This window comes from Thamnophis elegans, chromosome 3 (genome assembly GCF_009769535.1).
Source record: "Thamnophis elegans isolate rThaEle1 chromosome 3, rThaEle1.pri, whole genome shotgun sequence".
Lineage (NCBI taxonomy): Eukaryota > Metazoa > Chordata > Lepidosauria > Squamata > Colubridae > Thamnophis > Thamnophis elegans.
In genome coordinates this window covers 36,614,578-36,640,917 of record NC_045543.1, presented here as the reverse complement: position 1 = coordinate 36,640,917, position 26,340 = coordinate 36,614,578, and the positions used below count along the sequence as shown (strand labels likewise).

At 38.8% G+C, this 26,340-nt stretch overlaps 1 protein-coding gene across 3 annotated transcripts in view; it reads left to right on the top strand.

The window, feature by feature from the left end:
* The window catches only part of MFAP5 (microfibril associated protein 5), a 56,110-nt gene that overhangs the window by 9,085 nt on the left and 20,685 nt on the right, over nucleotides 1-26,340 (top strand). The window contains exons 2-7 of one of the 3 annotated variants that reach the window (XM_032214144.1): nucleotides 930-987; nucleotides 2,744-2,806; nucleotides 4,944-4,982; nucleotides 6,247-6,285; nucleotides 10,632-10,658; nucleotides 17,442-17,529. In XM_032214144.1, the coding sequence (XP_032070035.1) occupies nucleotides 954-987; nucleotides 2,744-2,806; nucleotides 4,944-4,982; nucleotides 6,247-6,285; nucleotides 10,632-10,658; nucleotides 17,442-17,529 (290 nt within the window). In that variant the 5' untranslated portion in view covers nucleotides 930-953. Of the gene's footprint in view, nucleotides 1-402; nucleotides 988-2,140; nucleotides 2,471-2,743; nucleotides 2,807-4,943; nucleotides 4,983-6,246; nucleotides 6,286-10,631; nucleotides 10,659-17,441; nucleotides 17,530-26,340 lie in introns of those variants that run through there. The other 2 variants (XM_032214145.1, XM_032214146.1) reach the window with 2 other exon arrangements.

The following is a 26,340-nucleotide window of genomic DNA, read 5'->3' as shown; positions in this document are numbered from 1 at the left end:
AATTTTTTTTCAAACTAAAAATTGTCCTGAGATTATTCTACACATATACCCATATATACACACATATAGCCTTGTCTTTCACATTAAAAAAATTAAAATATGGAAAATATAGAAAAATACCTGAAAAAATATAGTGGAAAAGTCTTCATATAACTGGGTTTTTCAGTGAACAGTATTACCAAATGGAGAGAAAAAGAATCATTTCAAATCCCTATGTAACGGCTCCTCTTCTAACTTAAGAAAATGAAGAGTCTTGAAATGGAGTATTTCAAAAGGAACCTTTTATTAAGTAGAATGGCAGCCATTGAATTCAAAGCAACATCTGAATCCCCTTAGGCAATGCAAGTGGAATTAAAGCAATAGAGACCCCTTCCATTAGTTAGAATGCAGATTTTAGCCAATACACAAGTGTGAAGATGTTTCTTTTATCAACTGCCCTGAGAGCTGAATAAATATATATTCCCATGGCTGTCTTCCGTTAGACATTAAAGTGAAACGTCCCACATGGCCATCCTAAACATTCCCCCAAAAGGTGAGGGGATCTCAAGGCACTTTGGCACCAGGAAACCAGTTGTAAAATATCAGTTGTCACAGGCACTGCTAATAAATTGATTCCAAGGGCCCCCTCCTCCAATTGAATGGAAGTATCACTTCTAGGGATCTGATACCCTACTATCCCAAAAAGAAAATGACCACATGAGCAACCCATTCTCACCTTTCCTTTTTAAAATGGCAGTGAAAATCCACATCCTCACATCTGGAAAAGGCAGAGCATAATCAAGCTCTCTAACTTAGATTTCTTTGGACTAGAGCTGATATTATGGAGTATATTGGAGGTTCACTACTTATGGGTGTTTTTCCCAGGTCTTTTAAAGCTATTGATTCAATGCTGTCTTATTTAATTTTATTTTCTATTTTATCTTGGAAAGTGACCAGAGCCCAGAATTGACAACATGAAGAACGGCTGCATGATTTGGAGAATTAGAGGTGACATGATAGTAATATTCCAGTATTTGAGGGGCTGCCACAAAGAAGAGTGGGCCAAATTATTCTCCAAAGCACCAGAGGGCAAGACAAGAAACAATGGTTGGAAACTAATCAAATAGAAAAGCAACTTCGGATTAAGGAGAAACTTCCTAATAGTGAGGACAATTAATCTGTGGAACAGCTTGCCTTCAGAAATTGTGGGTGCTCCATCACTAGAGGTTTGAAAGAAGACACTAGACAGTCACTTATCTGAAATGGTATATGTTAGGTAAGCTCCTCATTGGGAGAGCGAGTACGTTAAGAGAAGCATTGCGAGAGTGTTGTTGGAGAACACACAAACCAGCATACAGAGACACTGCAGTTTAAATAGGCTTTTACTTTCGTGGAAATAGGGGTATCAGAGTCCATCAAACAGTCCAAGCCATACACAGATAAGACAGTCAGTCATCAATGTCTTTCAATTAAGGGATAGTCCAAATAACATAGTCCATAATTATATAATCAGTCCGGTACACAAAGTTTGCTAGCAGTTGCAAAACTTACAATAGCTCACGGCACTTTCTAACAGCCAGCTTCCAATACACTCAGATCAGATCAGCCCAGCATCTAACAAACAGAGAGTCATTCTGGCTCCCTCTTATGGCCGATTGAGGAAAACAGCAACCAATCACATTTTACAATATGATTTAAAGAAACAGATATAGCATTGTTACATGATTTATATATTGCCAACCCAACCGTTAGATTATATTCCTAACAGTATAGGTTTCCTGCTTGAGCAGGGGGCTTGACTAGAAGACCTCCAAGGTTCCTTCCAGCTCCATTCCATTCTAGTGCATATATTTTTTCTTAAAAAAAACCAAAACAAGTAAATAATGTGAATATCAAGATGGAAAGAATAATTCTCTGATGTCAAAACATGTTGGTCCCTAAGATGGAAATTTCCAATAGTGGTCTCTGTGAAACTAAAATACTAATTATGATTAAAATTATTAACATTTTATTTGTCTTTTTGATCCACTACTTGGGCATGGCTTCTTCTCCTGTCTTAAGACCAGTTATGGTTTATTTGTATGTTTTTTTGGGAAAAGGTTATGTTGTATAGGAGAGAATTTTCTTGGAAAAACAAATGCTTCTTTATTGTTCCAAGGGCAGGGTGAACCAGGACATACATGTCAGGGAGACAGTGAGACTCCATTCCTGTCTATTTTTCATCCAGTGGGAATAGGCGGCGCTGAAGTCTTTGCAGTTACAATACATTCTGGAATGAGATCATGGTAGGAAAGAGTCCTCCCCCCACACTTTTCTCCTCATTCCATTGGGATGATGATATTGAAGCTTTCTAACTTTTCCTAATTAAAATTTGAAGACAAGCCAAATAAAAACATTTGGGAGTGGTTAGGAACTCTGGCCAAAATAGGGGATTAGTTGAAGAGGAAAGAAACACATATGCAGTGAAAAGAAGCAGAGTTCATGGACAGCAGTGAGTGGAGAGGGTTGTGTCCCAAAAACAGAGTATTATTTTTGTAGGAGATGATGGAGATGCAATTAACAACCAAAATCAGAAAATAAATGGATAGGAGATAAGGATGGAAAGGAACTCAAATTATTTGGTTTTCAGATAGAACAGCTGAGCAGCTGAGAAGGGAGATTAAGGAACCTTCAGTTGCTGTTGTACATCGGTGAATGAAAGGGAAGGATATGTAAGATATACGTAAGAAACTTCCATTTATTCTCTTTCTTTCTCACTTTGCAGGGATGGTGGCCTGTGGAACTCAGATGTTGCTGTGCCTCCTAGTTATTGTTGTCCTACCATCTGGTGAGTAATGTAACACTGGCAAAGTACAACACTTCTTCTTTTCCACATTAAATTTGTGTTAGCCAGTGGTGTGTGTGTATATATATATAAATATATATATTTAATTGGACTACCTCTAGAGGCAGGATTTGCAGAATTACTAAACTACAGATTATGGAGCAGCTGTCTTTACTTTTTTCTTTAGTGTATTTTTTATGGTAGGAAAAATGATGGATTGAAAGATTGGAAAATCCATGTGGATTATGATATAATCTCTCCACTTCCCTACACAAAATGTGAAGGAGGCAAAATGTACACAGCCTGAGCCTTACCTGCAAGCACCCCAATCTTCCTTAGATAAACTTGTGAGCTTATATAGTGTGCGTTCATACCAAATCAGAGAAGCCACCCTACACCCCAGTATATTGTGCAAATGAAGTATCAGTTACTATTTATTTTGTTACATACTGAAATGAAACAGTCAGCAGTTATTCGGATTGCAAGAAAAAAGCTCTGTTATTTGCATCTTACAAATGATATACATTAACTTCTCCCAACAGATTCTGTAGGGAAAAGGAATCTAGTGGGAACTGAGTTGGGGTCCTGCATGGCTGTGAACTTGTATCTTTTTTACATTATAACTGTGGCTGAGTTCACAAGTTAAGTTTGTCATAATGTGCCTTGTTTGATTTGATTTAGTACTTTGTGTGAGCCATGATAGTGTGGTTTATAAAACATGCTTAATGCATTAACAAGCTTGTTATCCCAATGGTAGGTTATTCAAGAAATCATAGTAAATAAACCATGATTTAATATAATGTGTAAATCTTCCTTGTGTTGCCTCTATTGCTTCACTCATGCTGCATGGTCTCAGATTAAATTCATAGACCTACTTTAAATTAACTGTATATGAGCTTTCAGTATAATATTTATTTTAAGCATTTTTTTTCTAAGGAATCATTGAGACCTATTCTATGGGATGGCTGGAATTTCAAACAGAAAATGCTTAGATTTATCACTCAGTAACAACTCTAATTATTCATGCAAGAACATATGATGATTAAACTGATATAAAACAATATATAGCTGTGGTTTTTGTTTGTCAATTCCTGAATTCTCAAACAGAATTCTGCTTTATAATTTCACCCTATACAGGATGAGTAGTGCTTACACATGCCCATCAAAATGTCTTTTCTGAGGACTAATAGTTTCCAGGATATCTTTGCTGAATTCATGTTTTGTTTTTGGTTTTTTGGAGCTGAGAGTTCTTTGGTGTTTTTAATAAATATTTATTTTTAAAAGTGTAGATTATGACATTTGAGCTGGGAAAAAGCACACTGACAGATAGCCCAAAGAAATTATAGCACCACAGAAGCTACAAGCCTGCTTCTATTGGCCAAATATGAATATTCAAATTGCCTCACCTCTGCTTCTATTCAGTATTAATTTAGCTACTAGAACATTATGAGCCGCATCACCTAACACAAAATTGTGGCACAATTCAAAATTTGCTTTTTCTTCAGAATTCAACAGAAATATGGGGACTTTTTATGTTTGGCAACTATTACTGAGATAGGGAGAAGAAAGTTAGCTATTTTACTTTTCAGTAATGCTAATTTTGATTAGAGAAATTTATTCTCATAAGTATATGGCCATCAAACATTTATTAAAAAGAAAATTATGTCTTTTGCCATGATTGTATATTGTGGTCATGATCCTTGACCATTTTTCTTCTTTTGCAAGTATCAAAGAGTAGAGAGAACTAACACATCTTCCCACTATGCTTTTCCCCTCATAAAATGAGCAAATGCATCCTCCTCCTTACCTATATTTTAATGTAAAGAAAAAATAACTTATAAGATCCAGTCCACTCATCTATGTCATATCTAGCTTTAACTGTGATATTTTCTAGGTATCTTGGAATAGATGATGTTCCTTGCAGCTCCCTGAACCAAATCCTACAGTTTACCATGAAAGTTAAACTATACAAAATGAAAATCAATAATGGGATTACAATGGCTAAGATAATACTTCTTTAGCAGCCTGAAACTGTAGTTCCATAACCCAAAAAGTAGAGAGAAAAAACCATGACTTTTTTGTAAGAATTATTTTATGTTCATGTATACAAATAAGAAATAATTTTTTTCTTTCTATTTAGAGTGGCTTTTGCTGGGAGTTGTTGCTCAAACAACAGCAGGTACATTTTGATTGATTTTATACTAATGCTTAAGTTGATGTGTGTGTATGGAAATTCTGACCTAGTTTCATACATAATATATTAACGTTTGATATAATGTAGATATTTTGATATAGTGACCAAGGCATCAAGCTAGAAATCCAGAGACTAGGAGTATTTGCCCTGCTGTAGGCACAAATCCAGCTGGGTGATCTTAGGTCAGTCACTTTCTCCCAACCCCAGGAAAGAGGAAATGGCAAGCCATTTCTGAAAAAGTTGCCAAGAAAGCTTCAGGCACTAATCTAGGCAAAGACACAGACACACACAAACATATTTTTTTTAATGATTCAAATAACTGAATCCTTCATTCTGAAGAATTATGCGTTTGGCTTCATTGTAAATCCATAGATTTGTACAGAGCTGCGAGTTGAAAATAGGGGCAGCTACTCTCTTGTACTATATGCTCTGTTTCCTACAATTCAGACAGTTGGAGGTCTGAACTGAAGTTGGTAAAACTGTTAAAGATGAAAGCTTTTCCCTAGCAATTGAATTTTGGGTTGAAAATTGCTACTAAATTTCTGATTTCAATCAGGCTTAGCTGGAGGATGATCTCATTTTTTCTCTCCAGGTTTCATAATTCATTTCTTAATTCACTTTATCCTCTTGTAACTGCACTGCATAGCTTAATGATTCAAGTGATTAAATTCATTTTTCTACATTGTTATTCACAAATTGTGATTAAGGTGACTTATTCTTTCAACAGCCTGCCCCAGGCATACTTGCAATACAAATCTTTACATCACTTATATCATAGGTTCTTCCAAAGGGTTTTGACATACATGGTTTGGGAAAGATATCAATTCCTCTCTTGCTCCACTCCTTTTTTCTTTTCATTCCTTATAGCAATAGCAATAGCAGTGGACTTATATACCGCTTCATAGGCCTTTCAGGCCTCTCTAAGCGGTTTACAGAGAGTCAGCATATTGCCCCCAACAATCTGGGTCCTCATTCCTTCCTTTCCTGCTGTCTTTATTTATTCTATTTTTCTCATTCAGACCAGGAGTCATTTGCAATATAAAAGCATGAATATTCTAGATATATTTCAAAATTTAAAAGGTAGAGCTTTCCTAAGGGCAATAAAATGAAAATGGGAATAAGATTTCATCAGCACACCTGACTTATTTCTAAACATGCTAACATGCTAATCAGATGTGCATTACTGTCACTGCTGCATTATTGCATACTGTGCAACAGATGTCTCCAAGCCCATTGCCTCTTGTTTCAGGGCCTCTGGAATTACCCACAGATCGAGACAATGACTTAGGTGAGTTCTTCCTACTTTTTCTACATCCATGGTAAGCATCAGGACTGACTCATGTATTGCATTTACTACATGTATGGCTTCCAAAGTACTGTATGCAGTTTAACAGGATTACAGAATAACAGAGTTGGAAGGACCTTGAAAATCTTCTAGTCCAACTCCTGCAAAGCAGAAGATCCTACAATTCCAGATAAGTGGCTGTCCAGTCTCTTCTTAAAAGCCTCCAGTGATGAAGACTCAAGTTTAATGAAGTCTGGGTCACTCATGCCTGCATCTTCCCCTTTATGTGCCAATTCTTCAAGTGGAGCTCTGTTTTGAAGATCTGACTTTGACAGAATCATCAGCTCAACTTACAAATGAGAAGTGCTGGAGAGGCAGTGTGGTACATCAAAAGAGCACAACTCTGACTAATCTTTTTCCTAGGTCTGTCACTTGTTTACCAGGATACTTTAAAAAAATCTTACGTATAACCCAGTTAAAAATAGTTGACAGTTTGTGAAAAGAGGTTACTCAGTGTGGTGCTCCAGTGTACAACACAACTGCCCACTTCCCAAATGCCTGTTATTTGTTGCACTATAGACAAACTCTCCTTTCTGGGGCTGGCTGTTATAGATGACACATGTGCAGAAGGGTTGAGCAATGTTTTGCACTGCTTCATCATTAATCCCATCCCCACCCCCATTGTGCCTGCCAGCCGCCAGTTGTCCTAATAACAGATTCCATGACAAGCTCACGGAGATGACTTATGGTGCAGTGAATGGCAGGGACATGCAGTCAGGGAAGGCAGGGGAGGCAGAGCCTCACCACTGTCATCATGAAAAGAAAAAAATGTAAAAGGAAAAAGGCAAGAGCTGATGTTGCTGCCAGAGTCACCGTGGATGACTCTGCTTAGTGGTGAACTGTCTAAAAAAGTGCCCTCTACAGGAGGAGGCAGGAGAATGATGTGCCTCATCTAGTCTGACTTTAGGCGTTTTATGATCACTCGAGCAGAGTTAAGCAAGGGTTAAAAGCCTAAAAATTCCTGACGTAGATGAGGCATGTCGTTATCCTGCCTCCTCCTGTAGAGGGCACTTTTTAGAGGCTTTTTTAAACAGTTAAGCAGAGTCATCCATGGTGACTCTGGCAGCAACTAGCTCAGTCTGACCTCAGCTCTTGCCTTTTTCCTTTTACATTTTTTTTCTTTTCATGATGACAGGCAAGAGCAGAGTTGAAATCCTTTCTAAAACAGCTGGAAAAGGTACATGTGGGGCAGAGGGAGGGGGAGGAATTCAAACTTCATCCTCAAGTGTAGATCCCTCCCCAAGTGTAGTTTGATTGCAGGCAGAGCCACGTTGCCTTTTCAAACACACACACACACACACACACACACACACACACACACACAGAGAGAGAGCTGGATAAAACTATATAAGCCCAGCTTCACTGATTACAAGTTTGAAAAGGCAACATGGCTCCGCCTGCAATCAAAGGCTTGGATCGGCTCCAATCCAACTTCTGTGTTTGTGTTTGTTTGAGAGAGAGTGAGTGAGAGAGGGAAGGGGGTAGGAGAGATAGTCCAATCCAACTTCTTTGTGTGCGTGTGTCTGTTTGAGAGAGGGAGGAGGGAGGGAGAGACGGAGGAAGGAGGGGGAGGGAGAAGAAAAAGAATGAAGGAAACTTTTTCGCAAAGGAGAAAAACAAATGCTGTTGCTTTAAATCGGAACTGAGCATGCCTGGCTGTGGAATTCTGGGAGTTAAAGTCCACAAGTCTAAAAAAATTTGAAACCTACCATTGTGTCAGTGCCTCACCAGCCATAAACCTCACCGCACGTCACTGGTGAATGACCACATCCAAACACCTCCTTTGCTATACTGTTCTGTCCATACTGCTTAGCATGCAACTTTCTAATAGCTGTGATTGATAGTTTCCTCAGCTGAAATTTCAGCTCTGCCGAATGGACAACACTCTGGTTACTCCATGTATTGCATTTTTTTAAACCACAGAAACAACTTTAAGGTCTGAGTATTTCTTGCTGCCAGCTAGTTGCATCCAAATAGTAGCCACTATGCATCTGCTGAAGAGCTGAAGTTTGAGAAAGGGAGATTAATTGTGAAAGTCTTAGCAGGAGCTGTAAACCCTAAAAACATCAGTTCAGGTCTGAGGAATTGGGATGAGGTTTCCCTAAGAAGGCAAGCTATACAAACATGATATCAAAACGTTTGGGCTCAGCATGTCAAACATTCAGAAAATTCCAGCTTGACTCTGCTGGCGTGTCACCCAGTACCCCTGAACAAAAGAGAAACAATTCTCTACCTCCCCTCACCTCTATCTAGGCCACCTTGAAAAATGGTACTTGACAGTGCTGAAATTGTACCTGAAGAGGGGCTCAAGCCTCAATTTCAGCACTAGTGCCACAGCTGAACCCCCTGCCCCAAAAAATCACCTTATACTGTTCCCAAGGGAAGTGATTCTTGGGGAATGGCATGATTGTCCACAGCCCAGTGCTCTCAATGATCTGCCATGTACTGCTTATCTTTAGACCTTGTCCTTTTCTGTTGACATGCCTCTCTGGTCTACCCTAGGTTGCTATTGGTGGCATGATACCTTTATTGAAGTGGCTTCAGAGAATTTTCTTCTCTGACCTCTTCAGCCTCTGGAAATGAGGCAAAAGTATGCACCATTCTTGCATAATTTTTGGAGGCTCTCAAGATTGCTCCAGAGCAGATCCATTCTCTTGAGGTATCTACAGCCTCAGAAAATCACATAACTATAGACATGCTTTTGAGAATGGTATTGTTGGGTGTTAGTGAACACTGGTATGTCACCCAGAATGTTATTGCATGGTATCTTTGACATGTTTGTTGTAGGTTCATCATCACTACTATAGGAATCAACAAATGAATCCTTCTAATTCTACATTTGTTAAGCCTGGCACATGCAGCACACACAGGGTCAATTCCAAAATCTACAGATGAACCAGTTGACCAATCTATATAAAAAAGAATATAAAAGTGCCAGCTCTCCCCTGCAGCCAAAATAGGCCTGAAAATCAGATTGACGAGATTGTCCCAAGGGAATTCAGCCACAAAATTGTCAGCACCAAAGTGACACTCTGATGCACAACAAAATATCACTTCCAGTGTGTAGCACTTTAAGCTGCCCTTGCACTATCTCAACTGTGGTAGAGTTTGAGATATATGTGGTTGCATGCTCAGGAAATGTTTAAAAGGTCATTCCTGTGTCTGGGCAAAAGGACTGTGTAGGTTTCTCAAAAAGATGGTCAGGCAAAAGCTGAAGCTCCCCTCACTTCACCACACTGCCACCCCATGGCATCTATCACTTTTAGTCAGTCAGAACCTGAAACAAATTTTAACAAATACAGTAGTTAAACCTGCTGACCTGGCCATCTATCAACTCCCCCCTCCCCTCTGTCCAGTGCCAGTACATAATAAGGAAGAATAACTGTAGGATGTTTTCCAGCTGTCAGGTGTAATCTAGTGGGAGAAGAAGAACAAAGCTAGGGGAACCAATCAATTCACATTTAAGTTATGAATTTAGTCTTTGAACATGAAATGTTATTTCCACATTTGAAATTTAAATTAAACACATTAATTTAGAATATGTTATCTCTATGGTATAGAAATATACATTGAATATCTGTGAAATCACCTTAAACTATAATATATAGCCCAACTTTTGCATCGATTTCTTATGGAAGCAAGATTCTAGATTTAACTGTCTAGTTTTCCTCCAACTGAGGTCCATTCCTGGTGATATTATGGATGCATCCACCTGGTTCACTGAGCTGACAATATTTGAAGTAAATAGCATTTTATATCAATAAGAATTTTAATGTAATTTTAATTTTAATTAATTAATTTAAGTTAAGTTAATTTTACTTATTTTACTTACTTAAATTAATTAATTGATTAAATTATAAATTAAATTACTTTTACTTACTTACTTTTAATTAATTTTAATGTTAATTAATTTTAATAATAAACTTTTATATAATTAATAATTAAATGTAATTTTATTAATATCCCAGGCAAGGTTAGTCAGTTGCAAAATATCCTCAGCAGTTTGTGCTGTTAAATATTCATTGTATGTTGTTTGAACCGAATGATAAATAACATTGAGATGCTTACCATATTTTCCATTATAAACTGAATAATCAATAAATATTTAAATATTTGAAAGGATTGTTTCAGTTTTGGCATTTGTTTTAATGTATTTGATTTATTTGCTCTACATTCCTGGTGTTATTATGGATGCATCCACCTGGTTCACTGAGTTGACAGAGTTTGAAGTAAATAGCATTTTATATCAATATGAATTTAATTTTATAATTCTCCCTTTTTTGTTCCAGCTGATAGTGGTCCAACAACATCTCCTGGTAAGTTTAGTTTTATCACTTCTTCCTTGGTACCCATGAAAGTCGTATGGTTTTCCTTCTAAAGCTGAAGTATCCCTCTCCCTCCCTCCCTCCCTCCCTCCCTCTCTCTCTCTGATCTATCTATCATCTGTCTGTCTGTCTGTCTGTCTGCTTCTGTTTGCCTGCCTGCCTATGTCTTATCATCTCAACAAGTGACCTTGGGCAATTTCTTGAACAAAAATGACTTGTGGCAATTCAAACATTTATTCTATAATTTAACAGGTATGTTTAATTCATCTACCTTTTTTGAAGGAAACACATCATTTACTAGTTATGCTTATAACATTTTTGTTTCAAAAAATTATTGTTAAATAAAAAAAATCAGCCTGTTCAGATGCCTGAAAGTAGTTAACAATGGCAACAATATCCCTGTAAGATCAATATGGGGTGATCAGAGTTAAATTTTATTTTAACTTTCTCTAAAATCAGTTTGGAACAAAATTTGCCATTTCTTTCCAAATACATTACAAATACGATATCGACAGGAAGGGCAATTTGTGGTTCTAATCTTCAAAAGAGTAAAAAAAAATGGATTCAGGAAATTACAGACCAATCATCTTAACATCAGTAGCCAGGAAAGTCCTGGTAATTGTCATTAAGCAGAGTATTTATGAGCACCTAGAAATAAGCAGAATGATTCCTAAAGGGGTTTTGTTTTATTATGTGTTGGTTAAAAAAACAGATCATGCCAGACAAACCTTATTGCCTTCTTTGATAAAGTGACTAAATCAGTGAAATGCTGTGGATGTACTATACCTAGACTTCAGTAAGGCATTTGCAAAGTAGGCCAACAATCTATTTCTTGGTAAGCCAGAAAAATGTGGGATAAATAGCATCACCACCTTATAGATTTTTAACTGGATGACCAACCACACTCAGTGTGTAGTCATCAATGGAATTATGTCTACATGGAGGGAAGTATGCAGGGAGGTAACTCTAGGTTCTGTTTCAGGGATAGTGCTCTTCAATATTATTTATGATGTGAGGGTAGAAAAAGAACACATCAAATTTGTAGATGACATCAAGTTGGGGGGGGGGAATTGCTAACACTTTGGAAGATAGAGTGAAGATTCAGAAGGGTCTTGACATCTTGAGCATTGGACCCTAACTAACAAGGTACATTTCAGTGATGAGCAAAGTAAGGTCCTGCACAAGATCAGGAAAACCAGATGCACATGTATAGAATAGGAGGTACTTGGCTCAACAGCAGTAATAGTGAGAGTGATTTAGCTACCATGGTGGACAACCATTTAAGTATAAGCAGCAGCATGTGCACTAGTAAAGTCACACTTGGTATATTGTGTCTGTTCTGCTCATCATGATACAAAAAAGATGCTGAGGCCTTAGAAAGACTGTAGAGAAGAGCAATAAAGATGTTCAGAGGCCTGGAGACCAAATTGTGTCATTAACAGCTAAGGGACCCAGAAAAGAGAAGACTTAGGGGTGATGATAGACATATTCCAATACTTGAAGAATATGATAAGATTTATTGTCCAAAGCATTTGAGGGCAGGATAAGAAGAAATGGAAGCTAGTCAGAGAGAGATTCAACTTGGAATTAAGGTGAAATTTTCTGACAGTGAAAGCAATTAGTCAGTGGAACAACTTGCCTCCTGGAATTGTGGAAGCACAATTGCTGATGGTTAAACAAAAAGATTGGGCCGCCATTTGTTCAGGATGGAATAAGGATTCTGTCTTTGGGCAGAGGGTTGGACTAAAAAACCTCCAATGTCACTTCCAGCCTAACAATTCTATGGTTCTAAACCACAGTTTCAACACATCTTCTGAAAGCGATTTTCATCTCAGCTAAGCAAGCATGGCAAGAGGGATTCCCTATTACCATTTCCTCTCCCTAATCCCTCAAAAGGAATTTAAATACGATATGCAATTGTCTTCTCTTCTGCCTCTCTTGCAGTGCTGAAAATTATTGTTATTATTAGATTGTTATCCCACCTTTTTTTTATCTACGTATGTAACTCAAAAAGAAACAAAGAAAACAAACAAGTGGCTATCTGATGATACTATCAAAATAGCTGATCAGTAAAGAGCAGCCAAAGCCAAAGACAATAAGGATAAAGTTAAAAAGCTGGATGCAATTTTTCCAATTGAAGCCAGGAAAGACAATAATAGGCAGTGGGAGGAGCAATGTCAACATCTGGAAGAACTTACTAGAAAGGGACACACTAAAGTCATGTTTGCTGTAGTGAAAATGATGTGATCCAGCATTTTAGCATAGCAAGGAACTGTTAAAGACCACAATGGGAATCTACTAAGTGATCAGCAGAAGATCAGGAACAGATGGAAATAATGTATGGAAGAATATATGGAAGGACTCTATAGCAGTTTGACTTACCATCAAGATGACAACAATGACAGTCCTTAATAAAGAACCAAACAAAAAAGATCTTTTTCAAGCCATGAGGAAATTTCCAAACTAGAAAGCCCCAGGTATTGAAGGAATACCTCCAGAATTACTAAGACCAATGCCACTTAACAGCATCACTATCCTGTGTCAAGAGATATGGACTACATATCAATGGCCTCAGGGCTGGAAAATATCTATTTTTTTATCCCATTAGTAAAGAAAGGCAATGGCAAAGATAGCAATTATTGCATGATTGCATTGATTTCTCATACAAGCAATATTCTGTTAAAATTATTAAATTTTGATCCTATGTACATTCTCTGTTAACTAAAAATACAGTATCATTGCAGATAAATAATTGGACTGTAAATAGTATTTTGAATACCACTTTTACAGAATTACAGAATTCTGTAGAATATAGAGTTGGAGGGGAACTTGGAAGTCTTATAGTCCAACACCTTGTTCAAGCAAGATATCTTATATGATTCTAGACAAATGGCTATCCAATCTCTTCTTAAAAACCTCCAGGGATGGAACACTCATAACAACTGGAGGCAAGACATTCCACTGATTAATTGTTGTCATTGATATGAATGCTTAGGACAATATCCTCTTTGTGATAGCCTCTCAAATATTGGAAGACTGGTATCATGTCATTCCTAGTCCTTCTCTTCATTAGAGCACACAACGACATTTGTGCAACCATTCATCATACACGTTAGCCTCCAGTCCCGAATAATCTTTGCTGCTTCTGTGTTATTTGGTTCTGTTAGCTTCTAGTACAGCGGTGTCAAACACAAGGCCCATGGGCCGGATCCGGCCTGCAATGTTGTAGAATCGGCCTGCGGGGCCATCCTGGAAAATGTTAAGGGCCGGCCCACATCTACCCAATGCGAAGAGGAAACATCAGGCCAATGTGGCTTTGGTCCAGTCTACCCAGTATGAAGAGGAAACATGTCAGCAGTTTGGGGAGTGGTGTCAAGCTGGCCACTCCCACCCAGTCAGCCATGCCTGCTCAGTTGACCACACCTGTCCAGTCCTCTGAGGTCAACCACAGCCCTCATGCAGCCCTCAATTAAATTGAGTTTGACACCCTTGTTCTAGTAATAGCTTTGATTGTTTCTAGGTGTTCATTGTTTGATTATCTTTTCCAGGTTCTTCCCAGGTATTGATCTCATGCTGCTTGGTCTGTAGTTTTCAGGATCCATTCCCTCCCACTTTTTTTTTGAAGATGCCTTGACTCAGTATTTGTTTGTTTTATTTAAAATAATTTTTTAAAAGTTTTTTATTAGATAAACATTAAAAACATTGGACATTTCTGGCATAAACGTTTCCATATAATGATTAGATCTTACAACAATTACATTTTATATCCATTCCATAGGTGTGTATAGTCAGTCAGATTACTTGTCTATTGATCCTTTCTTTTATATAATTCCTAATCATACAAATACATATCCAATTCCTACCTATCACACATTTTTAATACCATATTTTCCAATTCTTAACTTGTCTGTTTTTCTGTCCCAGCCTTTTCCCCTCCTTTCTAACCATCGTTACAATTTGTCCCAAATTTTGTGATATTCCATCTCACCCTTGTCTTTGAGCTCTAGAGTCAGTCTGTCCATTTCTGTACACATCAGTATCTTATTTATTATTTCTTGTTCCGAGGGATTCTCTTCATTTTTCCATTTTTGTGCAAAAACCAGTCTTGCTGCCGTTAAAATATGCAGCATTAAATATAGTCCATCTTTTCCATGTTTTTCTTTTGTGATCCCTAGTAGAAATAATTCTGGCCTCAACTCCATCTTTTGATTTAGCATCTCTTTCAAATACTTTCTTATCTGGTGCCAAAAAGCCCTAGCTTTCATGCACTCCCATCACATATGGTAGAAGGTCCCTAGTGGAGCATTGCATTTCCAACATTGTGGTGATTAAGTTTTTGTTAATTTTAGCTAATCTTGTGGGTGAGATGTGCCACCTATAGAACATCTTGTATAAGTTTTCCTTATATGAGGTGGGTAAAATTAACGTTTCCATAAGTCTTGCCAATTGTCCAAATCTATGCTGTAACCAAAGTTTCTACTCCATGCTAAAATGATTTCCTTTACCTGCTCTTCCGCCATTGTATATCCAATAGATATTGATATAATTTTTAAATCATTTTCTCCTCTTCACCTAGTAAAATTTTATCTAATTCTGTGGGTTCTTTCTTAATACCTCGTTCTTTTTTATCGTTTATGTATCGAGATTGGACTTGTAAGTAAGTCCACCATTCCTGTTCTATTCCTTCCTCATATAATTCTCTTCTAGATTTTAGATCACCTCTTTCGTTTAGTATCTCCTTATAAGTAATTACTTTCCCTAAATTAATAAAATTCGGATGCAAGAACATCTCCAACATCGATAACCAGTTTGGGTTTTCCATGTAGTTTTATTGTTTAATCATTAACCACACATAGTTCGTCTTATATGGTGCCTCTGGAAGTACTGGTGAGCTTTATGTTTTTCATCCCATAGGAAGGCGTGCCACTCCATTTTTATACCATGTCCTTCCAATGCTAATAGTCTTCTATTTTTAAGTCCTATCCAATATTTTACCCATGTTAGTGCTGCCGCTTGATAGTATCTTTCCCAATTGGGCAATTTGATTTCTCCTCTTTCTTTGGAATCCTGTAAAAGTTTCAATTTAATTCTGGGCTTCTTTCCTTGCCAAATAAATTTAGATACCATTTTGCTTAAATTTCTGAAATATTCTTTCTCCAATCTTATTGGTATATTTTGAAATTAAAAAAGGATTTTGGGTAAGATGTTTATTTTGACTGTTGCTATTCTCCTCATGAAGGAGAGCTGTTAATTTTTCCACCGTTCTAAATTCACCTTAATTTGGTCAGTTTATTGTAATTATCTGCTTTGAGTGTTACACATCTCGCTGTTAATTGTATTCCTAAATATCACACTTTCTTTGCTATTTGAATGTTTATTCTATCAACCAATTCATTTTTCTGCCCATTTGTTATATTTTTCACTAACATCTTAGTTTTTTCTTTATTTACCCTCAAACCGGCTGCTTCCCCACATTCTCCCAGTAGTTCCATTAGCCTCATACCAGACTGCAATAGTTTTTCCATAATAAACACCAGATCGTCAGCTTAAATACTTCCTTTTTAATTTCTAGACCCTTACTGTGCTCATCTTTTCGAATTATCCTAGTTAAGACCTCCAACATTAATACAAATAATAGTGGTGATAGTGGGCACCCTTGCCTTCTGCCTTTTTGGATTTTTAAGCACTGTGTTGTAGCCCTATTTATTACCACTCTGGCCACTTGATTGCAATAAATTGCTTTAAACATATTTATTAAGTTTTCACCAAATTCCAGGTACTTTAACTGGCACAACATAAAATCCCATTTGACATTATCAAACACTTTTTGTGCGTAAATAAATATCAAAGCCATTTGTTTCTCACTGTGGACTTCATAATATTCTAGGACATCTAGTATCGTTCTGGTGTTATTTTTTAGTTGCCTTCTTGGCAAGAAGCCATTCTGATCCACATAAATAAATTCCCCCATAATTTTTTTTAGCCTTTCGGCCATTATGGCCATGAAAATTTTATAGTCTGAATTTAACAAAGAAATGAGCCTATAGTTTTTGGTTAGCGTCAAATCAGAGTTCTCCTTAGGGATAAGTGTAATATTTTCTTCTTCCCACAATGCCGGTATCTTTGCCTCTTTTAATACTGAACTGAAAACCTCTAATAGTATTGGCCCTGGAAGGTCTTGCAGCTGTTTATATATTTCAGATGGTAATCCATCAGGACTAGACATTTTATTATTTTTTGCCTTTTTATTGTTTCTGTCAACTCTAACAAGGTTATGACTTTGTTCAACATATACTACAGAGATCAATAGCCAGGAAAATCCTGGTAATGATCATTAAGCAGAGTATTTATGAGCACCTAGAAATGAACAGGATGATTCCTAAAAGGGTTTTGTTACGTTATGTGTTTGTTAAAAACAGATCGTGCCAAACAAACTTATTGTCTTCTTTGATAAAGTGACTAAATTAGTGAAATGCTTGATTATCTTTTCCATGATCGTCTCATGTCTGTAGTTTCCAGGATCCAACCCTCCGCCTTTTTTTGGAAGATGCCTCCACTCAGTATTTGTTTGTTTTATTTAAAATAAACTTTTGTTCATTTTAAGTAACAGGTTACAATTTCAGTGTGCAAATACAAATCATACTTGTGTAAATTGGTTCCAGTTTATTTAAACATGATGGATTGCAAATATTTAAAGTGATTGTATCTGGCAACCATTTTTGAGGCATTTTTATGTGATTGAGATCACTTATTGGAACTGTGGTTTGCTCCCAGAATGCCGTGAAGAGCAGTTTCCTTGCACACGTCTGTACTCTGTTCACAAGCCTGTGAAGCAGTGCATCAGTTATTTGTGTGTCACAAGGTAAGAGAAAAATCTAAGCATATTATTTGTTAAGAAAAAAATGACATACTGTTTTAGATTAAGTTATGAAAAGTAGGTTTGATGCTATTTTGTGTTGCATGGTAATTTTGGCAAGTTAGTGAATCTGAATATTTTTAATTCCTATGAATTAAATGAGGTAATAAGAAAGAGTTAATGGGATATTGTTGATAGGCAAAATTCTTCTCCCAAACATATACTATTTTTAAAAGAACTTAGGTAGAACTGGCTGTTCATTTTTATGTAGACATTTTCTGCAGATATAAGTCTTAAAGATTTGCTATCCCTACACTCCATAGTTCAAATTGTTTATTTTTCACAGTTAAGATGGGTGAGATATTAACTATATGTTCATACACACACACACACACACACACAAAGCTCTGAATATGAAGTTGATTTTTAATTATCTTGGGAAATGGTTTTAAAATTAAAAATTGCTGAACTGATTCCCTTTATTGAATCTGTAAATCTAGGTAAATTGTTATAGCTTATAAAAAATAGGAATTTGAGGCAAAGAATGGAGTTAAGCATTAGGATTTAATTGTAACTGAGGTCAAGTATTCAACTGATTGCTTAAGCACCTGCATAGAGACAGTTTTGTGCATTTAGTCCTTCTCTCTGCTCCTGAGTTCTTCATATGTTTACCTGGAAGTCTGAATGCCAGTATATCCTCACATGATCAAGCAGCCAAACCCAGAAGGGTCCCAGATTGGGTGGAGAACTTCTATTGAAAGTCTGGAAACTGGGAGTTAAAGGGGTGGGATTGTGTGAATGGACTTCTTCTTTACCTACTGCATATTCAACTCAATTCAGTTCACTCTTAGCCCCAATACAGTTCAGTACAGAACAGAACAGAATAGAATAACACAGCTGGAAGGGACCTCGGAGGTCTTCTAATCCAACCCCCTGTTTAGGCAGACAACCCTACACCACTTCAGACAAATGGTTATCCAACATCTTCTTAAAAACCTCCAGTTTTGGAGCATTCATAACTTCTGGAGGCAAGTTGTTCCACTGGTTAGTTGTTTTGTCAGGAAATTTCTCCTTAGTTCTAAGTTGCTTCTCTCCTTGATTACTTTCCACCCATTGCTTCTTGTCCTACCCTCAGGTGCTTTGGAGAATAACTTGGCTCCCTCTTCTTTGTGGCATCCCCTGAAATATTGGAACACAGCTAACATGTCTCCCCTAATCCTTCTTTTCATTAAACTAGACATACCCAGTCCCTGCAACCAGCCTTCATATGTTTTAGCCTCTAGCAGTCCCCTAATCATCTTTGTTGCTCTTCTCTGCACTTTTTCTAGTCTCAACATCTTTTTTTACATCATGGCAACCAAAATTAGCTGCAGTATTCCAAGTGATTGGAATTTGATTGACCCCCCCCATCTGCCCCTCCCAACCTGCCTCCCCACCTACCCCCTCTCCTATATTCTGTTGTTTATTAGCTCAGCTGATTCGTGTGGCAGAGTGGATTCCCGTGCCTCAGCTGAGCTAAGAAACAGCTGATGGTCAGTCTTAGTCTCATTTGCCCTAAGCAGAAGTAAGAAATAGCTGATGGTCAATGTTTGTGTGTGTGGGAATGTCATATTAAGCTCTGGGTCTCCGAGGGAATCTCTCTCTGGTCTGCACCTTTTCCAAGACTGCTCAGCTCACTTCAATTGGAGTTTTTTGCTTTTGTTTTAATGCCCGAGGATACCTTATGTGCTTTGGCAACATCCTGCTTGTTTTTCCTTGTTTGGTTTAGTGTCTATGTGTGCTTAAAGGGCTTTCACTGCTTGGAGCTTTGCAAGCTGAGTGACTGTTTGCTCTGGGTTTCTTTGCAAAGAGGTGTCAAAAGATTTACCCTGGTACCCCTCCATCCGGGTGAAGCTCCCATATTTTTATCATATTTTTACCATATTTTTAACACCAGAAAAGCAAGCAAATACAATAGATTAATAAACCAACACTTCTGGCTGCTTTTTTCCTTTCCCTCAGGCAGCAGGGGAAAGCCTAAGGAGCTTAACTAGATGTCTGGGCATTCAGCCAAGAGCACTTATCACCTGGTAAAGTGTTGCAAGACTGGTTAAACACACCGGCTCAGTGCTCACCCTGAAGACAGCCACTGAGAAACCCAGACAATATAGAGTCTATAGATGATAGAAATTCCCTGCCTTGCCTCTGAGGGGATTATTCCCAAAAAATAGAAATCACCTAGCCACAGGAACTCTCGGCCTTGTCCCTGATAGGATTATCTCCCAAAATAGAAACTGGACAAAAGAAGTACCTTTTGAGGCAGGAAGGGAAGCCGAGGCAGGAAGGGAAGCCCTGGAGAGATATCTAACACAATAGAAAGAACTATCAATTCACATTGCCCCAGGGTAGAAAAAAATGTATAAAACTAGACGTGTAGAAATCTAGACTCGAGACCCCAGAAGACCACCTTGCAAGGCAGGAATGCTGAAGTTCCTTTTGCTGTCACTGAATTGCCTTCCTGTAATAAAACCTGTTTTTCAGTAGCTCGCTGTCTTCGAATCTTTCATCATCGGCTTCTCCCACTGGAATGGACCAGAAAATCCTTCTAACAGAGGCATTGTGCTATGCTTAGTTGGTTTGATCTCTTGGGGTTTTTTATGGTTTTCTCAGCACTTCCTCAATATGCTGGATCTTTGGTTTGTTTTGCTGGAAGGGTAAGTTAGAATTATCTCTCCCCCCCCCCCCACCTTCCTTTCCTTCCTTTCTTAGAAGCAGAAAGTCACAGGGCTAATCTAGAAGGGAATCACTGTGCTGAACCATTAAAAAGTGCAGGTGGTGGTCATTCACGCTCTTTCTGCTTCTCCAGGTCTTTGATTGGGGGTTTCCTCTGGAGCAAAAGCAAAGAGCGTCTTCCAGTGAAGATTTCTCTGTATCTTCTAATTTTCTTCCAGAGCAGAACAAAAACGTCTCTTCCTGTGAAGGCTTTTCCTATTCTTTATTCTGATTTTCTCCTGGAGCAAAAGAAAGCCCTTTCTAGTGAAGTCTTCCATGTGTGTTTATTCTGATTTTCCTCTGGACTGGAGCAAAATCATCTGGTGGGAATCCCATGTTTATTTTACTCCATGCATGGCCCACCCACTATTTAATTTACCAATTCTGTCTGTGCCTCTTTACCAAACTGTATACTTGTCTTCCCCCTCCCTCCCCACCTCTCTCAAACACACACACACAGAGGTCCATGGTAAAACTCTCTTCCATGAAACCAATTCCTGGTACCAGAAAAGTTGGGGACCTCTGAATTAGACCAGGCAGGGTCTCTAAAGGGGAGCCCTTTTAAGGATTGTGTATTAATAGAAAAGCAACTAATTTAGCTCTGATCCTAAATGTTAAAGCTGTTGCACGTAAAAAAACAGGAGCTCTGATCAACTATCACAGCCACATTTTGGATCTCAGTGGAGGACCTGGGAAAGATGTCAGAATAACATTTAGAAGGGACTTTGGAGGGGACCCTATACCATTTCAGAGAAATGGCTGTCCAGTCTTTTCTTAAAAACCTCCAGTGATCAAGCACCCAGAACCTCTGGAGACAAGCAGTTCCACTGGTTAATTGTTCTCACTGTCAGGAAGTTTCTCCTTAGTTTTAGGTTGCTTCTCTCTTTGTTCAGTTTCCATCCATTTGTTCTTGTTTTGTCTTCTGCTTCTTTGGAAAATACATCCCCCCCCCCACTTCTTTGTGGCAGGCCCTTAAGAGCCTGTTGCCTATCACACTCTTGGCCAAAGCATGTGAGCCATTTCCTCCTTTCAGTGGTCCATGAAAGTACATCTATAGTATGTAGATAATAAAATAAAAAAACCCCAACAACATTTTTAGATAACTATAGATACTGTATTTTTCAGAGTATAACATGCACTGGAGTATAAAATGCACCAAGGTTTTGAAGAGGCAATTTTTTAAAAAAGTAGGTAGGTAGATAGAGGGATAGAGAGGGAGAGAAAAAAATAGAAATACAGTAGGTAGGTAGGTAGGTAGGTAGGTAGGTAGGTAGGTAAGTAGGTAGATAGGTAGGTAGGTAGAGAGTAGTTAGGTAGGTAGGTAGGTAGGAAGGTAGATAAAGGGAGAGAGAGAGAGAGAGAGAGAGAGAGAGAGAGAGAGAGAGAGAGAGAAATACAGTAGATAGGTAGGGAGAGAGAGAGAGAGTAGGTAGGTAGGGAGAGGGATAGAGAGAGAGAGAAATACAGTAGGTAGGTAGGGAGAGAGTGTGTAGGTGGCTGGTAGAGGGCTAGCGAGAGAGAAATAGAAAGAGATAAGAGAGATAAATACAGTAAATAGATAGGGAGAGAGAGAGTAGATAGGTAGGTAGGTAGAGGGATAGAGAGAGAGAGAAATACAATAGGTAGGAAGGGAGAGAGAATGTGTGTGTAGGTAGGTAGGTAGGTAGGTAGGTAGGTAGGCAGAGGGACAGAGAGAGAGAAATAGAAGGAGATAGAGAGAGAGAAATACAGTAGATAGGTAGGGAAAGAGAGAGTAGGTAGGTAGGTAGAGTGATAGAGAAAGAGAGAGAAATACAATAGGTAGGTAAGGAGAGAGAGTGTGTGTATATAGGTAGGTAGATAGAGGGATAGAGAGGAAGAGAGAGAAATACAGTAGGTAGGTAGGTAGGTAGGTAGAGAGAGAGAGAGAGAGAGAGAGAGAGAGTAGGTAGATAGGTAGATGTTTCCAGGTGTATATATCCATGTGCTGGAGAAGGAAATCGCTGACAAATCTTTAGATTTTGTTTGTGCTGGCACAGCACTTGATCAATGTAATTCTCATCAGTTAAAGAGCTTTCCAAAAGGAGGAAAAAACGTTTTTGCACTCTGCAAACCCCCGAAAAATGGCCCATTTTTGCAAAAACAGGCCTGTTTTTTTTTTCAAATAAAAGGCATGAATAGCCTGGGGGGGGGCTTGCAGAGTGCTCCTGGAGGGGTGGGGGGCCAAAACAGAGCAAAAAATGGCCCGTTTTTCACAAAAACGGCCCTGTCTTTTGTAAAAAAAAATGCATGCATAGCCTTATTGTTGCAGAAAATGACAGGCTTTAGACTTCTCAGGATACAGGAAAAGTTTATTTGGCAGCCAGGTTCAGAAAGCTATCCCATGGCTTAGCATTGGAAGTTCTGAACAATCTTCATTATCGAAGCACACATTCTTATACATTCTCAAAAGCATTGCAACACGGAAATACTTAACACATTTCTTAGTGGTTACTTTGGGGAGAAAACCTTATAAAGGGATGGGGTCTTACTTCTCCTTTTGTTTATGGAGTATGTGTCATTAACAAACTTTAATTGAACCTTGGACTTTTGACATAGATTTTGACATCTTGTGGTTAGGCACTGACTTTCTGTTCTTTGCAAGCTGCAATTCTGCCTATGTGGCTTTAATATAGAAGTAAAGGGGCTCTAAGAGGCTGTCCAGCCTGACCCAGTAAGTTTCACACTTAATGTCCAAATTTCACTTTATGTCTGCTTTATTATGGAGGCTTATAGAGTACTTCTGGGGGCTGGGGGGACAAAAAATGGCCCATTTTTTGCTCATTTCTGCCCTCCCCAGTCCCTAGGAGCTCTCTGAAAGCTCTCTCCTTAAGGCTACGCATAGCCATTTTGGTGAAGGGGCAGGGCTTCAGGAGGCAAAAAATGCTGTATTCGATGTATAAGACGCACCCAGATTTTCACCCTCTTTTTTGAGAAAAAAAATGTGTCTTATACTCCGAAAAATACAGTACATTGAGGTTGGGTGTGACAAGGAATGGCTGGGAGGGGAGGGGCCAGGCATAAGTGACATTGAGTTGGCCACACCCAGGACATGACCACCCAGCCATGCCCACCCAGTCACACCAAGCCAAGCCCACAGAACCGGTGGTAAAAAAAAATTGAATCCCACCACTGCATCTATCCCCCTCCCCCTCCAAGTCATTGATGAAGATGTTGAAGAGTACTCGGCCTAAAACAGAGGCTTGGTGTATTCCACTGCATACTTCCCTCCATGTAGATGCAATTCCATTGAGGACTACATGTTGAGTGCGGTTGGTCAGCCAGTTATGAATCCATTTAGCATAGATAGCTAAACTCTAGCAGTTCTCCTTTTAAAGAAAGGTTACTTGTGCAAAGAAGATCTGAAATAAGAACTGGAAAAGAAAATACACTAAGTATTTTTTTCAGCTGTTGCCTTTTCACTTCAGACTGATTCCATTCAAATTCCTCAAGGGTCACCTCTCATGGGTAAAAATCATCTGGGTCAGACGGTTTTCATCCCAGAGTTCTAAAGAAGCTGGCAAGTGTGAACTTGGAACCACTGAATGCAATCTTTCAAAGTTCTTGTAGCACAGGGGAACTACAGAAGACTGGAAAAGAGGGATGTACACAAAAAGTTGTCTTCCAGGAGCAGAGATCAAAGATGTGATAGAGAGGCTTACCAAAATACTCAAGCCCATTTTGACTACTCTTTCATGTGAAGATGAATAATATAACCAGGAGACTGAAAACAATGTCAAGAGACTCATCTATACAACAGAAGTCAACATTCAATGAGGGAATGGAGGATTTTAGAAGTAAACCACTGGCTTAAGGGATGATTTCATTGAGAAAACTTTGGATTCCCAGACCATGATCTACATTACATACAAAAAGGATTTCTGGCAGGAGATGAGCTACACCTCACAATAACTGGGGAAAATGTGTTTGGAAAACAACTGTCACAACTCATCTGGAGGGATTTAGTCTAAAAATAGAAGGGGAGGGAAATCAACCCTTACGAGATCAATCTAACATAGGAAGCAAATGCAAAATCAGGCATAAAGGGGTCAGATGCCTATACACTAATGCTCAAAAGTATGGTAAACAAACAGGGTGAACTTGTATATGAGGTAAAGGAGTCCTTGTGGATTTTGCTCTGCTAATCATAGCCAACTATAGTGGGCAGTGCTCATTTCTATTTCAAGGCCATTGAGCCAGCATTATCTGAAGATGTTTCCACAGTCATGTGGCCAGCATGACATCACAGAGCACCTATTTCCCTTTAAAGTGGCACCTATTTATCTATTCTCATTTGCATGCATGCTTTAAAACTCTAGGTTGGGGCAAGAATGGGAGTCACCCTATCACACAGTGCTCAAGTCTCGAACCTGGGCTGTTGGCTTTCCAGCCAAGCCCAAAATCTTAACTGTTGTGATATTGGGTGATGTACTGACTCAGTGGTTAGGACACTTGGTTTATCAGCTAGAAAGCCAATGAGTGATATTCCATTCTCACCCCAGTTGCTGCCAACCTAGCAGTTTGAAAGCATGGAAATGTGAGTAGATAAATAAGTACCACTTCAATGGGAAAGATAACAGTGTTCCATGTTGTCAGTTACATGATCACAGAAACAGTTTTGGACAGTACTGGCTCAATAACCTTAAAATGGAGATGAGACAGTCTATGAGAGCAGTTACAATATTATTGCCATTACTGAAACCTAGTGGGATGGAATCCATCATTGGAACATACCAGTAGAAGGATATAAATTGTTTTCAAGGAAGACCCAACGAAAGAGGAAGTGTATACTATAGCCAAAAGGATATGGTATGATATGAATTACATGCTGCAATCTGGTATGATTGTCTCTGGCACCCGATGGAGCATGTATATGCATTGAATTAATAATTTAGGAAAGGTGCATGCTGAGAGAATTTTTTTTAGCATAGTATAAAATGTATCTATTTAGAGAAAAACTCAGCTATGATCCAAATCACAGTGTTCCCCAAACTTTCCAGTAACTTCACTATAAAGTCTATGGAAATTTCTTTCCATGGCTCTTTAGGCTCTGCCACCAGCTGGAGGAGTTTTAGCGTTTTCCCTTGGTGTCTTTTTGTGGAGCACAGATGGAGCAGCTGGCTAGGTAGCTCTCTATTCCTTTTTTAGTGGTAGCCACCAAAACTGATATTTCACAAGGTGTAGGGTTTTTACAAAGCCAAAGCGCCTAGCCAATTTTGAGTTGTGACTTTTCTAGAGAACTACTATGCATTTACTCTCTGGGACACAGAGTTTGGCTCCTAACCAGGCTAAGCTGTCCCATAGCATGCATTCATTTGATGGGCTTGGAACCACTTGTCTTTCTCTAGTGCTACTTTTAGTGCACTGCACAGATCCTCTGCTATGTGGGGTATAGGTTTCCTTTGAGTTTGAGTGGTGATGGGCTGCCAGCTCTCAAGATGGGATAACTGGTCTGATAATTTCAGGTTTAGAGCTATTGTATTGCAGTAGTCCAGTAAGAGCATTGGCTAGAATGTTCTTCCCCCCGGGCAGATATCGCAATGTAAAATTGAACTAGTTGAAATACTGAATCCAGTGAACTTGCTTGGAGAACAACCTCCTGGGGTTTTTTAGGGCCTCCATTTTTTTGTGGTCCATCCCAGTGATGGGTTTCAATTTATTTTACTACTCGTTCGCTCATGTGTGTGCGTGACACTTTTGCGCATATGCAGAAGCTTCTGGATTGGTGGGCGGAGCCTCCCACCACCACCACTGCCAGTTTGCCCGATTTGGGGCGAACTGGAAGAAACCCACCTCTGGTCCATCCATACCTTGAAGGGGGCCTTATGTCCTTCTAGGAAGTTCCTTCAGGTGAGGAGTGCCCAGCACACTATGTACATCTTCTCCCACATTGCATTTGGTCTCAGTGAATTTTTGAAGGTGTATGCACATGGCTGCTCATTCTTTTGTAGCAGCATGGCTCCTACCACTAGCTAGCATCTGCCTGAATAACAAAAGAATGTTCAGATCAGGGTGCTTTAAGACTGGCTCCACCATGAAGAAGTGAGT